This window comes from Arvicola amphibius, chromosome 1 (assembly GCF_903992535.2).
Source record: "Arvicola amphibius chromosome 1, mArvAmp1.2, whole genome shotgun sequence".
NCBI classification, from domain to species: domain Eukaryota; kingdom Metazoa; phylum Chordata; class Mammalia; order Rodentia; family Cricetidae; genus Arvicola; species Arvicola amphibius.
This window is the reverse complement of record NC_052047.1, coordinates 66,788,318-66,806,315: the sequence shown is the minus strand read 5'-3', so window position 1 is coordinate 66,806,315 and position 17,998 is coordinate 66,788,318. Positions and strand designations below refer to the sequence as shown.

The 17,998-nt window shown below is 45.2% G+C and overlaps 1 protein-coding gene across 1 annotated transcript in view; it reads left to right on the top strand.

Moving 5' to 3' along the window:
• The window catches only part of LOC119826619 (sodium/glucose cotransporter 1), a 63,909-nt gene that overhangs the window by 33,127 nt on the left and 12,784 nt on the right, over positions 1-17,998 (top strand). The window contains exons 6-10 of the mRNA XM_038348030.2: positions 11,913-12,018; positions 13,077-13,157; positions 14,686-14,906; positions 15,091-15,226; positions 16,971-17,078. Of these exons, the coding sequence (XP_038203958.1) occupies positions 11,913-12,018; positions 13,077-13,157; positions 14,686-14,906; positions 15,091-15,226; positions 16,971-17,078 (652 nt within the window). The remainder of the gene's footprint in view (positions 1-11,912; positions 12,019-13,076; positions 13,158-14,685; positions 14,907-15,090; positions 15,227-16,970; positions 17,079-17,998) is intronic.

The window sequence follows — 17,998 nt, the reverse complement described above, 5'->3', positions numbered from 1 at the left end:
GACGGGCCTGAATGCCGAAGAGAGCAGGGCGGGCGTCCTAAGGAGGGAGGCACCACCTGAACAGAGCAGAGGGGATGTAGACAGTGGGGTTGGGGACACCTTAGAAGGGACAGGACGCTCAGAGGGCCTGTGTCTTGGCGTAGCTGTGAGAGTGGGAGCTCACAGGAAAGGAAACACAGCTGTCCGTTCTGAAGGGCAGATTCGTGAGTCACCGTTGAAGCTGGTGAGGTCTGTTGGCTGCAGTTGCCATGGAAAGGGTTCTCTGTCCTTAGACTGGGATAGGGCGGTCGTATAAATAAACCAGCGCCAGGCATTTTTTTCCTTCTCCTTATCACCTCACCTACTCTTCAGGTTACTGATTAAACCTCCTTGGACTTGAGAGCTCCCAGGTAGCCAAGCACCAGCCCTTGCAGCCCAGCAAGAGGGGAGGAGCAGGTTCTCCAGTGGTCACTGTGGCAATTGAATGGGACACAGCTGCAGGCTGCTTCTGTGTGTGATTCTGAGGCTCCTGGTTGGAGACCCTGGCCAACATAATATTTGTTTCACCCACTGACTAAACAGCAATCCCAAAGCTGTCTTGAAAATGTACATGAAGATGCCTTAGTCCTGCTCTAGTTCCCACTGGGGCCTTTCCCCGTCTCTGGTTCTCACCAGCATACTTCAGGGCCTTTCCCCGTCTCTGGTTCTCACCAGCGTACTTCAGGGCCTTTCCCCGTCTCTGGTTCTCACCAGCGTACTTCAGGGCCTTTCCCAGTCTCTGGTTCTCACCAGCGTACTTCAGGGCCTTTCCCCGTCTCTGGTTCTCACCAGCGTACTTCAGGGCCTTTCCCCGTCTCTGGTTCTCACCAGCATACTTCAGGGCTGGAGATGTGCATTTTACTTTCCAAACCATGAAGAAAGAAACTGAGAGCAAGAGATGTCAGGTAATATTCTCAAAAGCCACACCACTAGGGCTGGGGAGATGACTCAGTTTAGTAAAAACACTAGCCACAAAGCCTACTGGCTTGGGTTCCATCCCCAGAACCCACACAAAAAGCCAGATGCAGCGGAATGCATGTGTAATCCCAGCCGAAGCACAGTGAAGTGGACAGGAGAACTGGCTGCAAGCTTGTGAGCCTGCTAGCCTGGAGTAGCTGATCAGAGAAACAAACAAGAGAGATCCTGTCTTTAGAAGCTGGAAGGTGAGAACTGACTTGAGACATTTCCCTCTGACTTCCATGTGTGGATACATGCACACAGGCAAGTACCCATGAGCTCTTATAAGTGCACACACAGCTGGGTTACAGACACACAGCTGTCCAGCGTACACAGATGTGAGCACACAGCTGGCATGCAGACCCACAGCTGTCCAGGGCACACTTATGTGCACACACAGCTGGGATACAGACACATAGCTGTACAGCTCTAGGTTCAAAGTTTGCAGTCTTACAATTCTGCCCTGTGTTCAGGTGAGATGAAGCCAGAGAATGACGGAAAGGGATAGAGTGTCTCCTCCTGTGTCCTAAGCAGATGGATGTTTACAGATGGACAAACTGCACAGAGAGGGTTCTGCGAGGCTCAACGGGAGCAGAACTGGAATAAAGTAGTAGGTTTCCCAACACCAAATCTTTTACCCTATATTCTCTTTGTTGTATGAATCTTACAATCCTCTGTGGAGATCAGGTCAAAATTCAAACCTCAGGGAAAATGAAGAGGTTTTATAATGCATGCTGTACCCAAGGCTGAAGGAAGCCCCGGGGAGGACTACGTGGAGGAAGTGTCTGCTGCAGAGTGGTGTGTGGTGATGGTGAAGGAAGGGTGTGTATGCAGAAAAAAACCGTTTAAATTTGGTTGGCTTTAGGTTGACTTTATGTCATATGATGACATTTTTAGGAAAATTACAGCCATACCTGTTGGGAGCCTGATGTTCAGAGTTAGTTTTTAAACCACAGTGGTAAGGATTTATATTAAACAAAGCTGTGTATGTGTGTGTGTGTGTGTGTGTGTTTGTGTGTGTGCGTGCACAGAGGGTTTGTGAGACTCATATCCAGACAGGGAATAGTTAAGGACCTGCTAGAAGGGATTTGGAGCGAGGTAGGGATTTAGTAGGTGTATCACTGGTAGAAGAGGAGGACAGGGAATTGCAGGTACAGGTTAGCAGCGGCAAGGAGACACAGTTGTGGCTGTCACCTTGTGATCACGTCTCTTTGTCACTCCATGGATTTTAATGGTTCACTTGAACACCTGCCACATCAATCTGCAAGAGGCGTTTTGTTCTGCGAGATTTCCTGACATGGTTTATCTCAATCAAATATGTCCAATCAGTTGAGATAAAGATTCAGGTTTTATGAATCATCTGACAGCTGGATGTCCTGTCTTCTATTTCCCAGAGCTGTTATCACAGATCATGACTTCAATAAACTTTTAACATCAACCCCAGCTGCACATTTTGGGTCTCTGGGTAGAGATAAAAGCTTTTGCGCTTGCTTAATGTTTGATGCTTATGACCTAGACAGTTCACTTTGACAAACAGCAAGAGAAATTTGAGTAATGAGGCTTCTCCATCTGAAATTAGTGCCAGGGAGGACTTACTGGGTGCTCAGAGATATCTTGGTTAGAATAGAAAGGGCAGGACACACACAAACACACACACACACACACACACACACACACACACACACACACACAGTCCCAGGGTTGGGCCAGGTATGGTGGTACACGCCTTTAATTCTAGCCCTCAGAGCAGAGACAGGAGGATCTCTGTGAGTTCAAGGCCATCCCAGTCTATATAGTGCATTTCAAGACAGCCAGAACTATGTAGAGAGATCCTGTGTCAATAAAATAAACTAAAAATCCCAGGGTTTTAATCCTCTGAGCTGAGGCCGGTCACCTGCTCAAGGCTCTGTCACTCTCAGAGGTTTCCCTGTGAAAACCATGCTTCATTGCCTCCCAGGAGTCCCATGGACACAGTTCAGCCCAGCTCTCCGAGTAAGGAGAATGATGCTCGGGTTGAACCCAACCTTTCATCCTCTGCTATAACCAAGGTTTTATGGAAATCCCACAGAGCATATGTGTTTATGTTGTATTGGGCTGTGCTCTTGTCTCAGCCTTTGCCAAGAAGATAAGGGAGAATGGTTTCCAATACCATTTGTGTGTGTGTGTGTGTGTGTGTGTGTGTGTGTGTATGTGTGTATGTATTACTGGGGAATGAACCAAGGGCCTTGTATATGCTAGGTCATCACTATACCACTGAACTATTTAAAATTTTCTTATTTTAAATTAAAATTTTTTGAGACAAATTCTCACCTAAGTTGCCCAGCCTAGCCTTGGACTCTGTAGGTCTTGAGGTGATGACTTTCCTGCCTCAGTGTCCCAAAGAGATGAGATTCTCAGGCAATGCTACTATGTTTGGCTTCCTACCCCTATAGAAAAAGACTGTTCATTCTTGGCTTTGAAGGATATACTTTAAAATTGTTACTTCATGTTGGTAGTGCTTAGCAGCACTGAGAAAGTTTCTTCTTCCCCCCTCCCCTCCCTTTCTTCTCCTCTTCCTCTGTTTTGTTCCTCCCTCCTGTTTTGGTCTGTTTCTCCCTCTCTTTTAGTGCTAATAGAATCTTAGCAAAGGAGCGATCTGGGATGACCTATGAGACACAGTGAGGATACAGGAGACTTTTATACCAAGGCTGGCAGTGTATTCTCTAACTCATCCCCCAAGTTTATAAGTGGAAAAACCCGGGCCCCGAACATTTCATGCTTCAAAAGTACAAAGAACAATATGGCATGCACTTTTATATCTACCACTCAGACTTTATTTATCTAAGTGATTTATTTAAAAAAGAAACAAATCAGAACTTATTGGTATACACCCTTGATCTCAGTCACTTCTTAGAAAGTGGACACTGTCTTGATATAGTCTTCCAGTCTATGATTTCATATTTTCACTATACATATAAACATCTCATATCAGTTCAGAACCTATTGTTTTATTGTCTCTGCATTATCTTTGAAAGTATACGGAAGCAATAACATTTAAGAAAATTTTAGGCAGTGAAACTACCCATAATTCTCTAATTTATCTATAAACACTTTCATATTTTGGTCTTGTCCATATTATGTCTATAGAGTTACAAGAAGGACATGCACAGCAGCCCAGTATAGGTCAGGGGGCAGAGCACTTGCCTATCATGTACAAGGTCCTGGGTTCAACCTCCAGCACCATCTGGGCATGTGTACTTGCATACTTCTGCATGTGCACACACAGGCACACATACAGATATAGAAATACACACATGTGTTGTCTTCTCCCTCTTTAACTATCAAATTATAAATCTTTCCCAGCTTTGTTGTTGATACCCATATTTCAGCAAAGTAGTAAAGAATCACAAAGACAGACCAACTTTGGCAATGCTGACTTTGAAATGTAAGTTTTCTTTATAAAATTTGTATTTTTTAATTAGAAACTATTTAAAAAGCTTTAAAGCTTCTAGGTTTAATTCTAACAATTCCAGTTTTGGGAAGGGTCACATACATATGGCCTGGACTGTGTGTGCTCTGTTCCCCACTCCAGGGGGAGATGTCTGCAGGGCCCCCTGTTCCCCACTCCGGATGTCTGCAGGATCCCAGAGCACCTGGTGACTGAGCTGTTAGCTTTCTTCAACAATTCAAAAAGACTTTTCTCTGTGTAGAAAATTTTCCAGAAAAGGGATCATTTAGCTTTCAATACATTGTTTTAGATTTATTTTATTTTTAATTTTTACACCCATTTTTGTTAAGACCTTTGTCTTGTCCTTGAGGTTATTTCATCACTACACTTGTTCCCCCTCCTCCCCTCCCTCTAACCACTCCCCACATAGGCACACTTGCTCCCTCTCATGTTCATGGCACCACTCCCCTTTCTTCAAGCTCAGGGCGTTGTATAGGTGTTGTTTTCAGTTTTTGGGGAGCAGTCTATAGCCTTGGCAATAGCTTGGGTCATTTGGGGGTTTCCATGAGACCCCATTGGCTAAGAGCTCAATTAGACATAACCCATTTTTAGTACTAGAAACTTCATTTGATGGCAAGAGAGATCCAGTTGGGACTCTAGATCTCCATTCCTTGGTAATTTCACTTATATAGCCTTCATGTATGTATGTATGTATTTTATGAAGATTATTCTGTCTAGTTATCTATACTATCCTTCAAAATACCCCTTTATTTCAGTTGTCTCTCCCTGTACTCCCTCCTTCAACTCCCTCTCCCCTTCCTCTCCTCACTTGACCCTCCTGTTCCAGTCCATATATAATTACCTGTTCTATTTCCCTTTCCTGGGGAGATCTATCTATTCCCTCCAGTCTCTTTCTGTATGCCAGCCTTCTGTGCTTCCTGGATTGTAGTTTGGTTGTCACTGACTTAACGGCTCACATCCACATATAAGTGAACATAAACCATATTTGTTTTTCTGGTTCTGGGACTTCTCACTCAGGATGATATTTTTCTGGTTTCATCCCTTTACCTATGAATTTCATGATGTCATTTTTAAATGACAATTAAATAGTTTAAATAATTTAAATGATATTTTTTTAAATAGTTGAGTAAAATGTACTACATTCTCTTTATCCTTTATCTGTTGATGGACATCCGGGTTGTTTCCAACTTCTGGCTACTATGAATAGAGCAGCTATGAGCATGGCTGAGCAAGTGTGTCTGTGGTAGGATAAAGTGTCCTTAGGGTATATGCACAAGGTTGGTGATGGCAGAGAGGTGGGCTAAGGAAAGGACCGAGAGGTGTTTCAGCAAAGCGCTAAGGGGATTCTTATATGACTATAAATCATGTCTTCATGACTAAAAGGGGGGCCCTGAGGGAGTTGGAGATATGGTGGGAAGGGGATTTCTTGAAAATAGGTTTCAGTATGACAGAGAATTGTCCAGAGAGACAGGGGCGGAAGTGTTAGCAGGAACCTGAGTCTGAATCCAGAGTTGGAGTCTCCAGTAAATGGAAAGTGAATGGAGCTGAGGTAGAGGAGGAGAATGGAGCTGAGGTGGGGGAGGAGGTGAATGAGCTGAGGTGGGGGATGGGCACCTGTTAGCAGGTTGTTACTGGGCTGAGGGAGAGAAGGGAGAGACAGTATGGACGGCAGGAAGGACAGTGTGATTTGCCTACCTGAGTTCCTAAGTATAGATCTGGCTGGAAAGATTGGCTATGGCATGCGATAGGCCTATGACTTTCAGAATAAGTAGAGAGGGTCCTGGAAGAAGCCTGAAGATCATTTGTGGTACAGTCCGCAGAGGTTAGACCCCAGATGCTGGATCAGATCCAGACTAGATCTGGTGGGTTCAGAAGAAGATGTGATGGGAAGTCAGAGAAACTCAAGGGCTAGACCTTGGGAGAGGAAGCAGGATGTCTGGCTGGATGGAAAGAGGTTGGATGTGACTTTTAGTGGGTGGCAGGTAGGACAGAGACTAGTGGAAGCTTGGAGGTTGGTTTTGGTGTAGGCAGGATTGTCTAGAATAGACCAGGGTACCAGATGTGGTATTCATGCTATATTTGGCAGGCTGGGGGAGAAGGCACAGATGGCCTTTTTATACATTTTTAATTAAAATATAATCACATTACTTTCCCCTTCCAGTACCTCCCAAGTCCTCTTCCTCCAACCCCTTCCAAATCACCCTACTCTCATATTGATAGTCTTTAAAAACTTATTTTTGCCACGTATATGCATATATCCATGTATATGTTTGTCTGTATAATGCCTGCATAAACAACACAGGAACAATGGCGGCACTGAAACAGAATGCTGACACAGAAGGGGATCGGTCTCATGGGGTACCACTCCTAGACAAGGAACTACAGGCAACTGCTGCCTGAGAGAGGGACTCCCTCCCGGGATGGTGACGATGATGATGGTGACGATGATGATGGTGACGATGATGAGGAGGATGACAATAACAAGCCTGGCTAGCTGCTCGATCGATACAAAGCAATCAGCCTTGAAAACACAGTCAGACAAACATCAATACTTTTGAAGTACAAAAATATTTATTAAGTTATTTAATAAACTAAGTGCACAACTTTTTTTAAAAAAGTAAAGATTTCTATAATGAGCTTATATTTAGAAACTTTAAAGTGTTTTTAGACTTTTAAGTAGTCTTTTCCAAAAATCTTGAGGTTTATAACTTTTGAATATAATAAACCAAATGTTTGCTGATCTTGTTATTAATGAGCAGATAGCTCAAAGATGAGGAAAAAGGAATTCAAGATGGACATATTTCAGGAAAAATGCCAGAAACATTTTACAAAGTAAAAATAAATAATTTGAGAGTTGGATTCCTTAATTAACTAGTCCCTTTACTTTTTACACTGTCAATACATGTTCTCGGTATCTCTGAAGCTCTCAGAACTCTTCCCTCTCATCTGTACAGTCCTCAGATGCTGGAGTGTAGGCAGCGCAGCATGTTCCCTCCACCTTTCCTTGAGGTGGTTCCTGGATCGTGGCAGACGGTGATCAAGTGTCTCGAGCCACACGGTGAACTGCCTGCTTTGTTGAGCCTCTGCCTTCACCCCCTTCTTCCACCATTCCCCGGGAGATCGGAGTTTCTCTAGTTCTTCTCTAGTTCTCTCTGTGGTTTATGAATCAGAGAGAAGCCTCACCTCTTTCTGCGTATGAGGAAAGAGAGTTCCAGGCCAGGAGCAGTGGCTGACAAGGACAGTTAGTGGTTCATGGACGCCGTTGGAGGCGTGTTAGGACCCAGAGTGAGACTTTGAAATTCATTATGTCTTCTCTGTCTGTCCTTTCATCATTTCTGAAGCCCCGCACAGTCTTCAGATGGAACCTTTTGCCTCTTTAAGGCTATCTGCTCTGTTTCTAATCCTTTTTTTGCCCCCAAGGCTTCCACTGTCTCCTGTAGTCTCTTCAGTTTGTTTCCCCAAGAGCTTCCCTTCTCTGAGCCTTTGCAGGTGGCTGTAGTTTAATCTTAGCTTGATTAGCCATCCTTACTTCTCTCTCGTGATTCGCCCAGAAGTTTATGCTTTTCTTCCAACCACTGTATCTGTTTTCCCTCTGCGGTCACAAAAGAGCAAACTCAACTTTCAACTTCTAATTGCACTTTTCTAGTGTGGCTTTTTAATTCCCGGCATTCTTGTTTTGCTCTCTCCACCGTTTCCCTCAGTGTTTAGCCTAAGTTCCGGTGTGTGTGTGTGTGTGTGTGTGTGTGTCTGTGTGTGATTCTCTGTGCCAGTGAGGTCACATGGCTCTGCAAATGGCTGCTTGGCTCATTCAGTTCAGAATTTTCAACTTTTTCTGTAGAAGGAAACGGCGGGCTGAGTCCTGCCACCCGGCTAGCTTTACCCAAAATAATTACACGGAAACTGTATTCTTTTAAAACACTGCCTGGCCCATAGTTTCAGCCTCTTATTGGCTAATTCTCACATCTCCCTTTAACCCATATTTAGTAATCTGTGTAGCACCACGAGGTGTGGCTTACCAGGAGAGATCTTAACCTGCGTCCATCTTGGAGAGGAGAAGCATGGAGACTCACTATGGCGACTGCCTGAAGTGTCTCCCCAACTCTGCTTCCTTTTTCCCACAATTCTGTTCTGTCTACTCCGCCTACCTAATTTTCTGTCTCATAAAGGGCCAAGGCAGTATCTTTATTAATAATGAAAGTAACAGACACTCCTCCATCATTTTTCTTTCACTGCATTTTCAGTATGCACCATTTTTTAAAATATTGTTTTTTTCTCCTCTTGAATAGTTTATTTTTATGAGCATTGCTGTTTTTGCCATGGGTATCGGGTCCTCTGGAACTGGAGTTGCAGGCAGGTGTGAGCTGCCATGTGGGTGCTGGGAATTGAAACTGGAGTCTCTGGAAGAGCAGTCAGCTCTCTTAACCAGTGAACCATCTCTCCAGCTCCTGTTGCTGAAGTTTTAACTTTTCATCTTGTAACACCACAAGATTTGAACCTTCCTTGGCAGTTTGTGCTTTACACATTAAAGCACAATCTCTTTCCACTAAGAGAACTGTGTGGGGTCCAGCAGCTGACTCGAGAATCTCAGCCTCACTGCAACCCCACAAGCATAGACAGAGACGAGCAAATGTCAATACTTTTTAGTATCAAAATAACACACACCCGTGGAAGCCTAGGTGAACTGTAAAATTCCCTGGAAAGGAAGAGGGGGAAAATCCACAGGGAAACGGAAAATTGAGGCAGATAGGAAGAACTGAAAACAAAATCCAGAGCCCTCGGGCCAGGTGGGCTTGCTTTCCTGTATTCAGTTAGCGCTAAGGTGGGCTTGCTTTCCTGTATTCAGTTAGCACTAAGGTGGGCTTGCTCGGCTGTATTCAGTTAGCTACGGTGTTCTTAGCAGGAATCCTGGTATTTTTGGGGTCCCAAGGAGAGAATTCATAAAAGGGAGAGTTTGTATTAGTTTTTTTTTATTTTCAATTCAGCACAAGAGTTTTCTCTATCTGTGTTGGTACAAGCAGCACATCATAAAAATAGGACAAATATTGGTCAACACTTATAAGCAGTTGCTTGTGTGTCGAAAGCACCGTGTTGTGCTGCCCGCCATCTGTCTAAGACCAGCTTCGACAAAACTCGTACATTCCAGGGTAGGAGAATGAGGGTTAGAATTATTAAGCAAAAGGAACAGAGATGTAAGATAAATAAGGGAAAGAAACACAGCACAGCATCAGGAGGGACATTCAGCGAATACGGAATTTGCCTTGTTTATTTTCCACATGCTTATACTTCACCCCAGAAGAGGAAGGGAGATGCAACAGACTTCATTAACATAATATAAGGAATAGACTTAAATTCTCTAGCCTTTGGTCCAGGTGGACTGGATCCAGTATTCTATACCCAGAATACTAATTAACCACACCCTGGGTCAGAAACGCTCCTTTGTAGCCACACCTGTTGTCAACAACTTTGAGAGAGCAAAAATCAGCTCAAACTCTCTGACCTCCAGTCAAGGTGGAACAAGCTTACAACTGTGGGTCCCCACACATGCAAACATGCAAACACACGTGTCACTTGTGTGCATTTACAGGTGTGTGTGTGTGTGTGTGTGAGAGAGAGAGAGAGAGAGAGAGAGAGAGAGACTCACCATCCCCTCTCTTCTCTCCTCATTCTGTCTGTCCTTCCTCACCAGGAATGATGATGACGTAGGTCTCTTTGGGTGAGAGCATCTTGCAGGAGGGCTTTGAGAAGATGGAGCTAGAACTAAGATGGGGCACCATCTTGGGAGGGTGGGGCTCAAGTCGTAGCACATAGCCATGGGACTGGTACTGGGGAAACAGTGAAGGCAGGAGACTAGAGATCCCACGGGGTGGATATCTTGGTCCAGTGTGCGTTGCTACTGTAATAAACACCAGAGATTTATAAAGAGCAGAGATTTCTTACAGTTTTGGAAACCAGTCCATCTAGGCCTTGTGCCAGCAGCTGGTGAGGGCTCTCTGGCTGTGTCACCATATGGGGGCTCTCTTTCCTTCTTCTTAGAAAGTCAATAATCTCATAAAGGGGGCCCTGCCCTCCTGGTGTCATTTACTCCTAATTACCCCCACTCCCCAGGGCCTCACAAACAGCAGGATATGGATTTGGGCGTTATGTTTCCAACTCATGAACTTTTAGGGGACACACTAAAACCATAGCAGAGTGCAGAGGATGTGGAAGGGACCTGAACACTGCAGGGTGCTGAGCAACCGCAATGGAGTAAGGAAGGGGGCCATAATTGGGAGTGTACAAGAAAGCTGAGTCCAACCCCTCTGACCTCTCCTTGGAGTGTGACAGGATTCCTTTTGCAGTTTCCTAAAATGTATTCAATTCTGTACAATTAAAAAAAAAAAAAAACAAACCTCACACACTCCCTGGAGAAGTCTAATTTCGGTATCTGCAAATCTAAAGATTTACCAAGATAGATGGGAATGGTGTTCTTCCTGTAACACGGTATTTTGGTGCCCTCTGCTGGCGTATATTAGTGACTGCATACTTTCCTGCCAGCTTTATCTTAGAGGCAGGGGAGAAAGCCTGGAAGGAATGGGTTAATGGGTAAAGAACACAGGGCAGTGGTGGTAGAAGCCTTCAATCCCAGCACTCGGGAGGCAGATACAGGCAGATCTCTATGAGTTCGAGGCCAGCCTGGTCTACAAAAGCTAGATCCAGAACAGGCTCCAAGGCTGCAGAGAAACCCTGTCTCGAAATAATTCACCAGTGATAGGGGACAAGTCCCCTGAAACGACACCAGCCAATCTAGACAGAAGCACTAGTAACATGTGAGAGGCATTTGATGTTCTGGTTGAACTCTTTTTGGGTCAGGCAGGTAAAATTAAAACCTCGCAGAGGGGTGGTGGTGGCTCACGCCTTTAATCCCAGCACTCGGGAGGCAGAGACAGGTGGATCTCCGTGAGTTTGGGGCCAGCCTGATCTACAAGAGCTAGTTCCAGGACAGGCTCCAAAGCTACAGAGAACTCTGTCTCGAAAACCAAAAACAACAACAGCAAAAACAAAAACAGACCTCGCTGAAGAAGCGGGGAGTGGGGGCTGGGCTTCCGACTCATAGATCTGAACCACGCACACTAATGTGTGTGTACAAGTCGGAGTAATGGCTAAGGGCAGCAGGTGGTGGGGTGGATGCTGACAGACTCTCTCTCTCTCTCTCTCTCTCTCTCTCTCTCTCTCTCTTTCTGTATTTGTGAAGCATCTTGTCCTATGACCCTCAGCTAGGTATTCAGAGCATGTGGTTCATATTAAAGGTGAAGGGATGCTGTGTGGTACAAAAGCCCCTTTCAATTAGCTTACTCTAGCATTTAAAAGATTTTTTTTTGAGCACAGAGTCCTTTATCTTGTGAACTACTAACTACTATTGTCAATAAAACTTGCTTGGGAACCCAGGAATGGCCACTGTGACCAGATGACCCCTCTCACTTTTGCCTATGCCTTGTTTCTCTCCTTCCAGGCAGACATCTTCTCTGGGGCTATATTCATCAATCTAGCCTTGGGCCTGGACATCTACCTGGCCATCTTTATACTACTAGCAATCACTGCCCTGTATACAATCACAGGTGAGTTCATTCAAGCGAATTGGCAGCTCCAGTCTGGCTCAGGGTTAGGCAGGGTTAGACTTGCGAGGGGAAAGGAGGGAGGGTTTGAGAATGGCTATTTTCTTGGTCTCTGCGGCAAGCCATGTGAATGTTCGGTGAAAGCCCCCGTGCTGGGTGGAGGAACTTGAGGACAAGCTTTCAGAGGCACTCGGAAGAGCTTAGCCTGAAGGTTGTGGGCAATGTGGCAAAGCTAGGACAATTAGAGGCATGCCAAGTGAAAAAAAATCTTAAGTGAAGGGAGAATGGTGGCAGGAATGGGTGGGGCGGGGCTCCGAAGCAAGGCGAGCCTGCAGGTACCAGAAGCAGGTGGTTACTGAGAAGTAGCCGGGAGAGAGGAGACACAAAGCATGACGTGATAAACAGGTATGGGGTCCTTGGAGCCTTAGATTTAATGTGACTAGATTGGGAACCATTTTGAAGTGGACAAAAGATATACAAAGAGGTTTTGGAATAAAATTTGAGGATGGCAGAGACACGTGTTCTTTGCAGGAAGGAAGGGGGAGGAGCCACAAGGGGACTTGCTGTTCCTTGAGCGCCTGAGTGCCCCCTATACCTGAGGATGAGACGTTCCTTAGAGAGGTTGGGAATGTAATTTACAGTTGGCACATTTGTCTGTCACATGCATGTGTACACACACACACACACACACACACACACACACACACACACACTAGTCCTGGGTTCCATCTCTACCATTACAGAGTCAAAACGAGCAAACATTCTTTTGAGCCATGTCCTAGCATTAAGCTCACAACAAGTACTTTCCACTCAGGTAGAGACAAGTGTTCCCTTTCCCAGGCCTTGTAGGTATTTTCCTAAGAGGCGAAGGCCAGAAACAGTTTTGAGCAGCAGGATTAGGTCCGGGGTGGGGGTTGGGGAAGAAAGGCAGGCAAGTGGTGGTGGCAGGGGATGGAGCTTCTCAGAAGGGGCACTATGGAGAAGAGAGGATAGTGGGTAGGAAAAGGAAGCAGGCAGGCATCGTGCTCTCCATGTGATCTATTGTCTGTTTGCCTGCTTAGGGGGACTGGCAGCCGTGATTTACACAGATGCCTTGCAGACAGCTATCATGCTTGTGGGGTCTTGTATCCTGACTGGATTTGGTAAGTGGGGCTAGGACTGGCTAACAGGTGGGGGCAGAGCTATAGAGTTCTGAGAAGACAGAGCAAGTCTGGCTGACCTGTCTGCCTGCTCTGATGTAACCAGTCTTTCTCTGTCCCACCAGCCAGCTCCCAAATAATGACATGGAGACTTATTATTAATTATGAAAGCTTGGTCTTACCTTAGGCTTGCCCCCAACTAGCTCTTGTAACTTATATTGTTTTTTTATTAATCTATGTTCTACTATATGACTTTTTAAAAACCTCCTCTCCAGTTTGTATGTACAACTTTTTCTGCATCTCCTGGCATAATCTGTGTACCTAGATTCCTCCTCCTCTTCCTCTCTCTTGCTCCAGAAATCCCACCCATCTCTCTTGCTTAGATATTGGTCATGTGACTCTTAATCACACCAATCACACAATATATCTTCACACAGTGTACAAATACCCACAACACCCTGTCTAGCTCAGGGCAGTGGCCCTGCCCTGTCTGGCCCTCCTTATGGGATCACCTTCCCCCTGTAGGACCCTTGTTGGAGCAGACCCAAGGAATACTTGAATTGCCCCCCGTTCTCTCCCTATAGCTTGGCTCAGTGGTCTCCAGTGGAGGCCTGTGGTGATGTGGTGCGTGTTTGCCGAGAACCTGGGTGAAAATGAATGCGGCTAACGACCCAGCAAGTCACACAGGTTCACACGCCGTGTTTGCAGGCTGAAACTATACCCTGCACAAGCTGTGATGTTAAAAGGCCAAAGTTTATGCATTGTTGGTGTTGGGTGATTTTTCATTTTAGTGCTTCATTTGACAAAAATTTAAAAATTGTTCACCCACTGATCATCTTTGATCATTTCTTGAAATTGTCTTTGTCTATAAAAGACAGCATTGGACATCATAGCTGTCATGAGGAGATAGAAGACATATTTTGTTTTTTATGTTTAGTGAACCCTCTGAGCATCATTCAAAGACTCTTGTCTACACTCTAGAGTTTAGTTTTCTAAGGACTTATATTTGCTTCCCCCGCAGTCTCTGGGGTCAGCAAGCACAGGCTAGGATGGCAGCACTGAGATGAAAGCTGGCAAAATTCTGATCTCTGCCCCGTTCCTGGGCATCCCTGGGGCCAGCTGCCTGGCCTGTGTCCTGTCTCCAGAAGGCCACTGTGTGTCCCTAACTTTGTGTTCTGAGTTCTAAAGACCATAGCAGACAGCTGGGGTTTGAAGAAAACCAGACTGCATGTGGTCCAAGGCCAAGTCTTCCTTTAATGAGGCGCCTCCCTTTCCAGACTGTGTGCGGTCAGGGCACTGCCACAAGTTGTTGCTTTGAAATGCCAGTGTCTCCCAAGAAGACAGGCAAGTTAACACTCCCATTTTTATAAATGAGAAGCCTGAGGTCTAGAGGGAAGACCATTAACTCCAAACCACACATCATGGGTGTTCCCCGATGCTGGTGTTCTCTTGGTGTCTAAGATACTCAGACATGAAATCGCTATAAGGAGTTAAATTTTTCAGTGTTTTCTTTTTAATCAATATGTTTCAGCTTTCACTGAAATAGGAGGATATGATGCCTTCATGGAGAAGTACATGAATGCCATCCCATCTATAATTTCTGATGGAAATATGACTGTCAAGAAAGAATGTTACACTCCCAGGGCCGACTCTTTCCACATATTCAGAGATCCTATCACAGGAGACATTCCATGGCCTGGGCTCATCTTTGGCCTGTCCATCCTCGCCCTGTGGTACTGGTGCACAGACCAGGTATGCAGTCTGGGTATTGACAGAGACTTCCACCTGTCAGGCTGTTGGGGTTGAATATGTAGAAGGCACACGCAGTCTGTGGGTTGCTGGGAACCAAGGCTGAAGACCAAATCAGGGCAGCTGGGATGTCAGAGGGTCCCAGAACTCCCAGCCTGCACAGCTCCTCACTGGGATGTCCCCACAGGTCATTGTGCAGCGCTGCCTCTCAGCTAAGAACATGTCTCACGTGAAGGCCGGCTGTACCCTGTGCGGTTATCTGAAGCTGTTGCCCATGTTCCTCATGGTCATGACAGGGATGGTCAGCCGGATTTTATACACAGGTAATTCCTCTATCAGAGCTCAGTCCATTTTTCCTTTGCTAGCTCTAAGGAACTTTGGAAGCTCTCCGGCTCCTTCATTCCGTTTCTTTTGTGCCATGATTACCAAGCAGCAGGGTTGCCTGCATCAGGCAGTGTGCACATTGGAGACACAGAGTTTCTGGGGTTATCTCTCCCTATTTCTTTTAAAATCGATTTGCTATTTATTTTTGTTTTAAAAACTTAAAAGTTGTTTGATAGCAAGCTTGTTTCCATGCCTGACAACTTGAATTTGATCTCTGGAGCCCACGAGGCGGAAGGAGAGAACCAGTTTCCTCATTTACATGGACAGCTGTCTCCTCCCTAATCTCCAGGTTCCCTCCAGGAAACAGTGTTTGCTCGCTTGCAGTTCTGCACCCTGGACCCCAGGCCTGTAGTGGGGTCTAATAATCTATTTTGTCATTCTAATGCCAAGGCCCAGCCAGCTGCCGCTGGCCCTGTGCTCTCTGCCCTGTTTCATGGGATATTTCCTTCGAGGTGCCCCGCCTTGATGGATTCACCTTTGGTCTTTTTCTGGCCTGCTGTTATGAATACAAATAATCTTTGGTTCGCTATTATGAATCGAAATTGTTTGGAAATGCAAAATAACAACAAGAAGTAAACAGTTCACCACAGAGTGACCGTTTGGCAAGCACCCCCCAAAATGAAGTCAGAATAGCTGGCAGGCATTGGCTGCGTTGTCCTCGGTTGCACGCCCCTCTTGGCTCTCATATTCCTGTGCCGGCTTGTGCACCATGAGGAAAATATAATTGCCTTCTATATTCATAACTCACACTTCTGTGGATCTTCAACCAACTACCTATTGAAAAATATTAAAATATTTGCACCTATGGCGAAAGTATGTGAGTTTTGCGTATCACTTTTTCCAAACAACATAGGACACAGCTGTTGCCATAGCACTTCTAGGTCATTCTATGTTGTGAGTGACCTGCGGGTGACTTCAGGAGAGGCTGTGCATGTGCTAGAGCAGGTGCTATGCTATTTATTTAGGGGCTGAGCCTCTGCAGACTTTGGCATCCACTGGGTAAAGAGTACCCACGAACCAGTCATACATGGATGCTGAGAGATACCTGTTGAGCAAACAGAATAACTCATGCCCTAATGGCTACTGCATTCATTTATTTAGAATAAATATATTTATTTACAATAAGTATATGAATTGGTGCTGTGTGGTACAGTGCTAAACGAGTATTTAAGAAATGTTGTTGAGCCAAATTCTATATAAGTTTCTAGAATTTTCTCCAAGATTTTAGATCTTGTTCCCTTCTTACAGTCTATTTCTTTATTACTGCTCCAGATTTCTCAAATCTTGGGAGTCACCTTGGTTTTCTAGGGATTTGACTGTATGTCTAAGAGGTGTTCAAAAAAACCCTCATAATCAGGGTCACAGATAACCCTAATATTCGTCACTAAGCTGTTGAGGTCGATGGCAGTGCCTCGTCCCTTCCCACCAGATCATTTCTTTGTTTCCTTTCTGTCCTCTAAGAACCATGTTTCTCTGCTGTGGGAGGGTCCAGATGTGTCAGGGATAACAGGCCATGGCATGGCACAGAGATCTTAGCTGGGAAACATTGTTTCCCTGCTGCTATTTCTGGGTACTGGGCTGGAATGTCTTCTTTGAAGTGTTGCTTTAAGGTAAATACTGCAACCATCAGAACCATTGCTACCCAATGGAAGCTCGCTGATGCAGCCGTTCATCTCTCCCTAGACAAAATCGCCTGTGTCGTCCCCTCGGAATGTCAGAAGTACTGCGGCACCTCAGTTGGCTGTACCAATATCGCCTATCCAACCTTGGTGGTGGAGCTCATGCCTAATGGTGAGACTTTCTTGGGAGGTCAATTTGGTTTAGGCTCCACCAAGACTTCTGAGTGCATTCTGGGACAAAGGCTTTTCCAGGCCAGGGGTGTGCTCTAAGGAGAAAGTTCCATTTCTGTGTTTCTGAGTTTAATTTATGTCTTCATAACATGTGGTTCAGCTGGAGTCTGTCACCCTGGGTCTTGTCTATTAGTCGGGCTAAGAAAGGACATGAAAACTTGTTGGGGTTGGGGGAGAAATTCCCTTTCCATGCCTGTCTCGATAATCATTTAAAATACTTAGTGTGCATTTTAGGCTTGTGCACAATTGCCAAGACAGGGAACCAACCTTAGTGTTTAAACATAAATGGATAAAACTGTGCTCTGCACAAGCAGTGGGTGACATTCAGACTCCCGAGAAGGTGATCTGTTCATCTGGGGAACACGGATGCTGCAGCAGGGTGTGAAGGGAGAGAGTCAGTCACAGAAGCGCAGATGCTGAGTGATCTCATCTTGGTATTTAGAGTGTGTGTGTGCGTGTGCGTGTGCGTGTATGTGTGTGTGTGTAAGCCACTGCACTGGCCCATGCACCTTATTTTCCTCACAGTTTTAAAAGTCCACACTGTGATAGAAAGGGAAGCAGACATCTGTAGAGAATGTTTAAACTGACAGCATCTGCGATCGCCTGTGTTTTCACTCATTTATAGTAACAGCTCTTTTCCTGCTACATTTATTATTATTGTTATTAGAATATAATTACATCATTTCCCCCTTTCCCTTTCCTTCCCCAACTCCTCCCATGAGCTCCCCTTTCACTCTCAAATTCCTGTCTTATAAAATTTTACACACACACACACACACACACACACACACACGGAGTCCATTTAGTGTTGTTTGCATGTATATGATTTCAGAGCTGACCACTTGGTATTAGATAACTAAT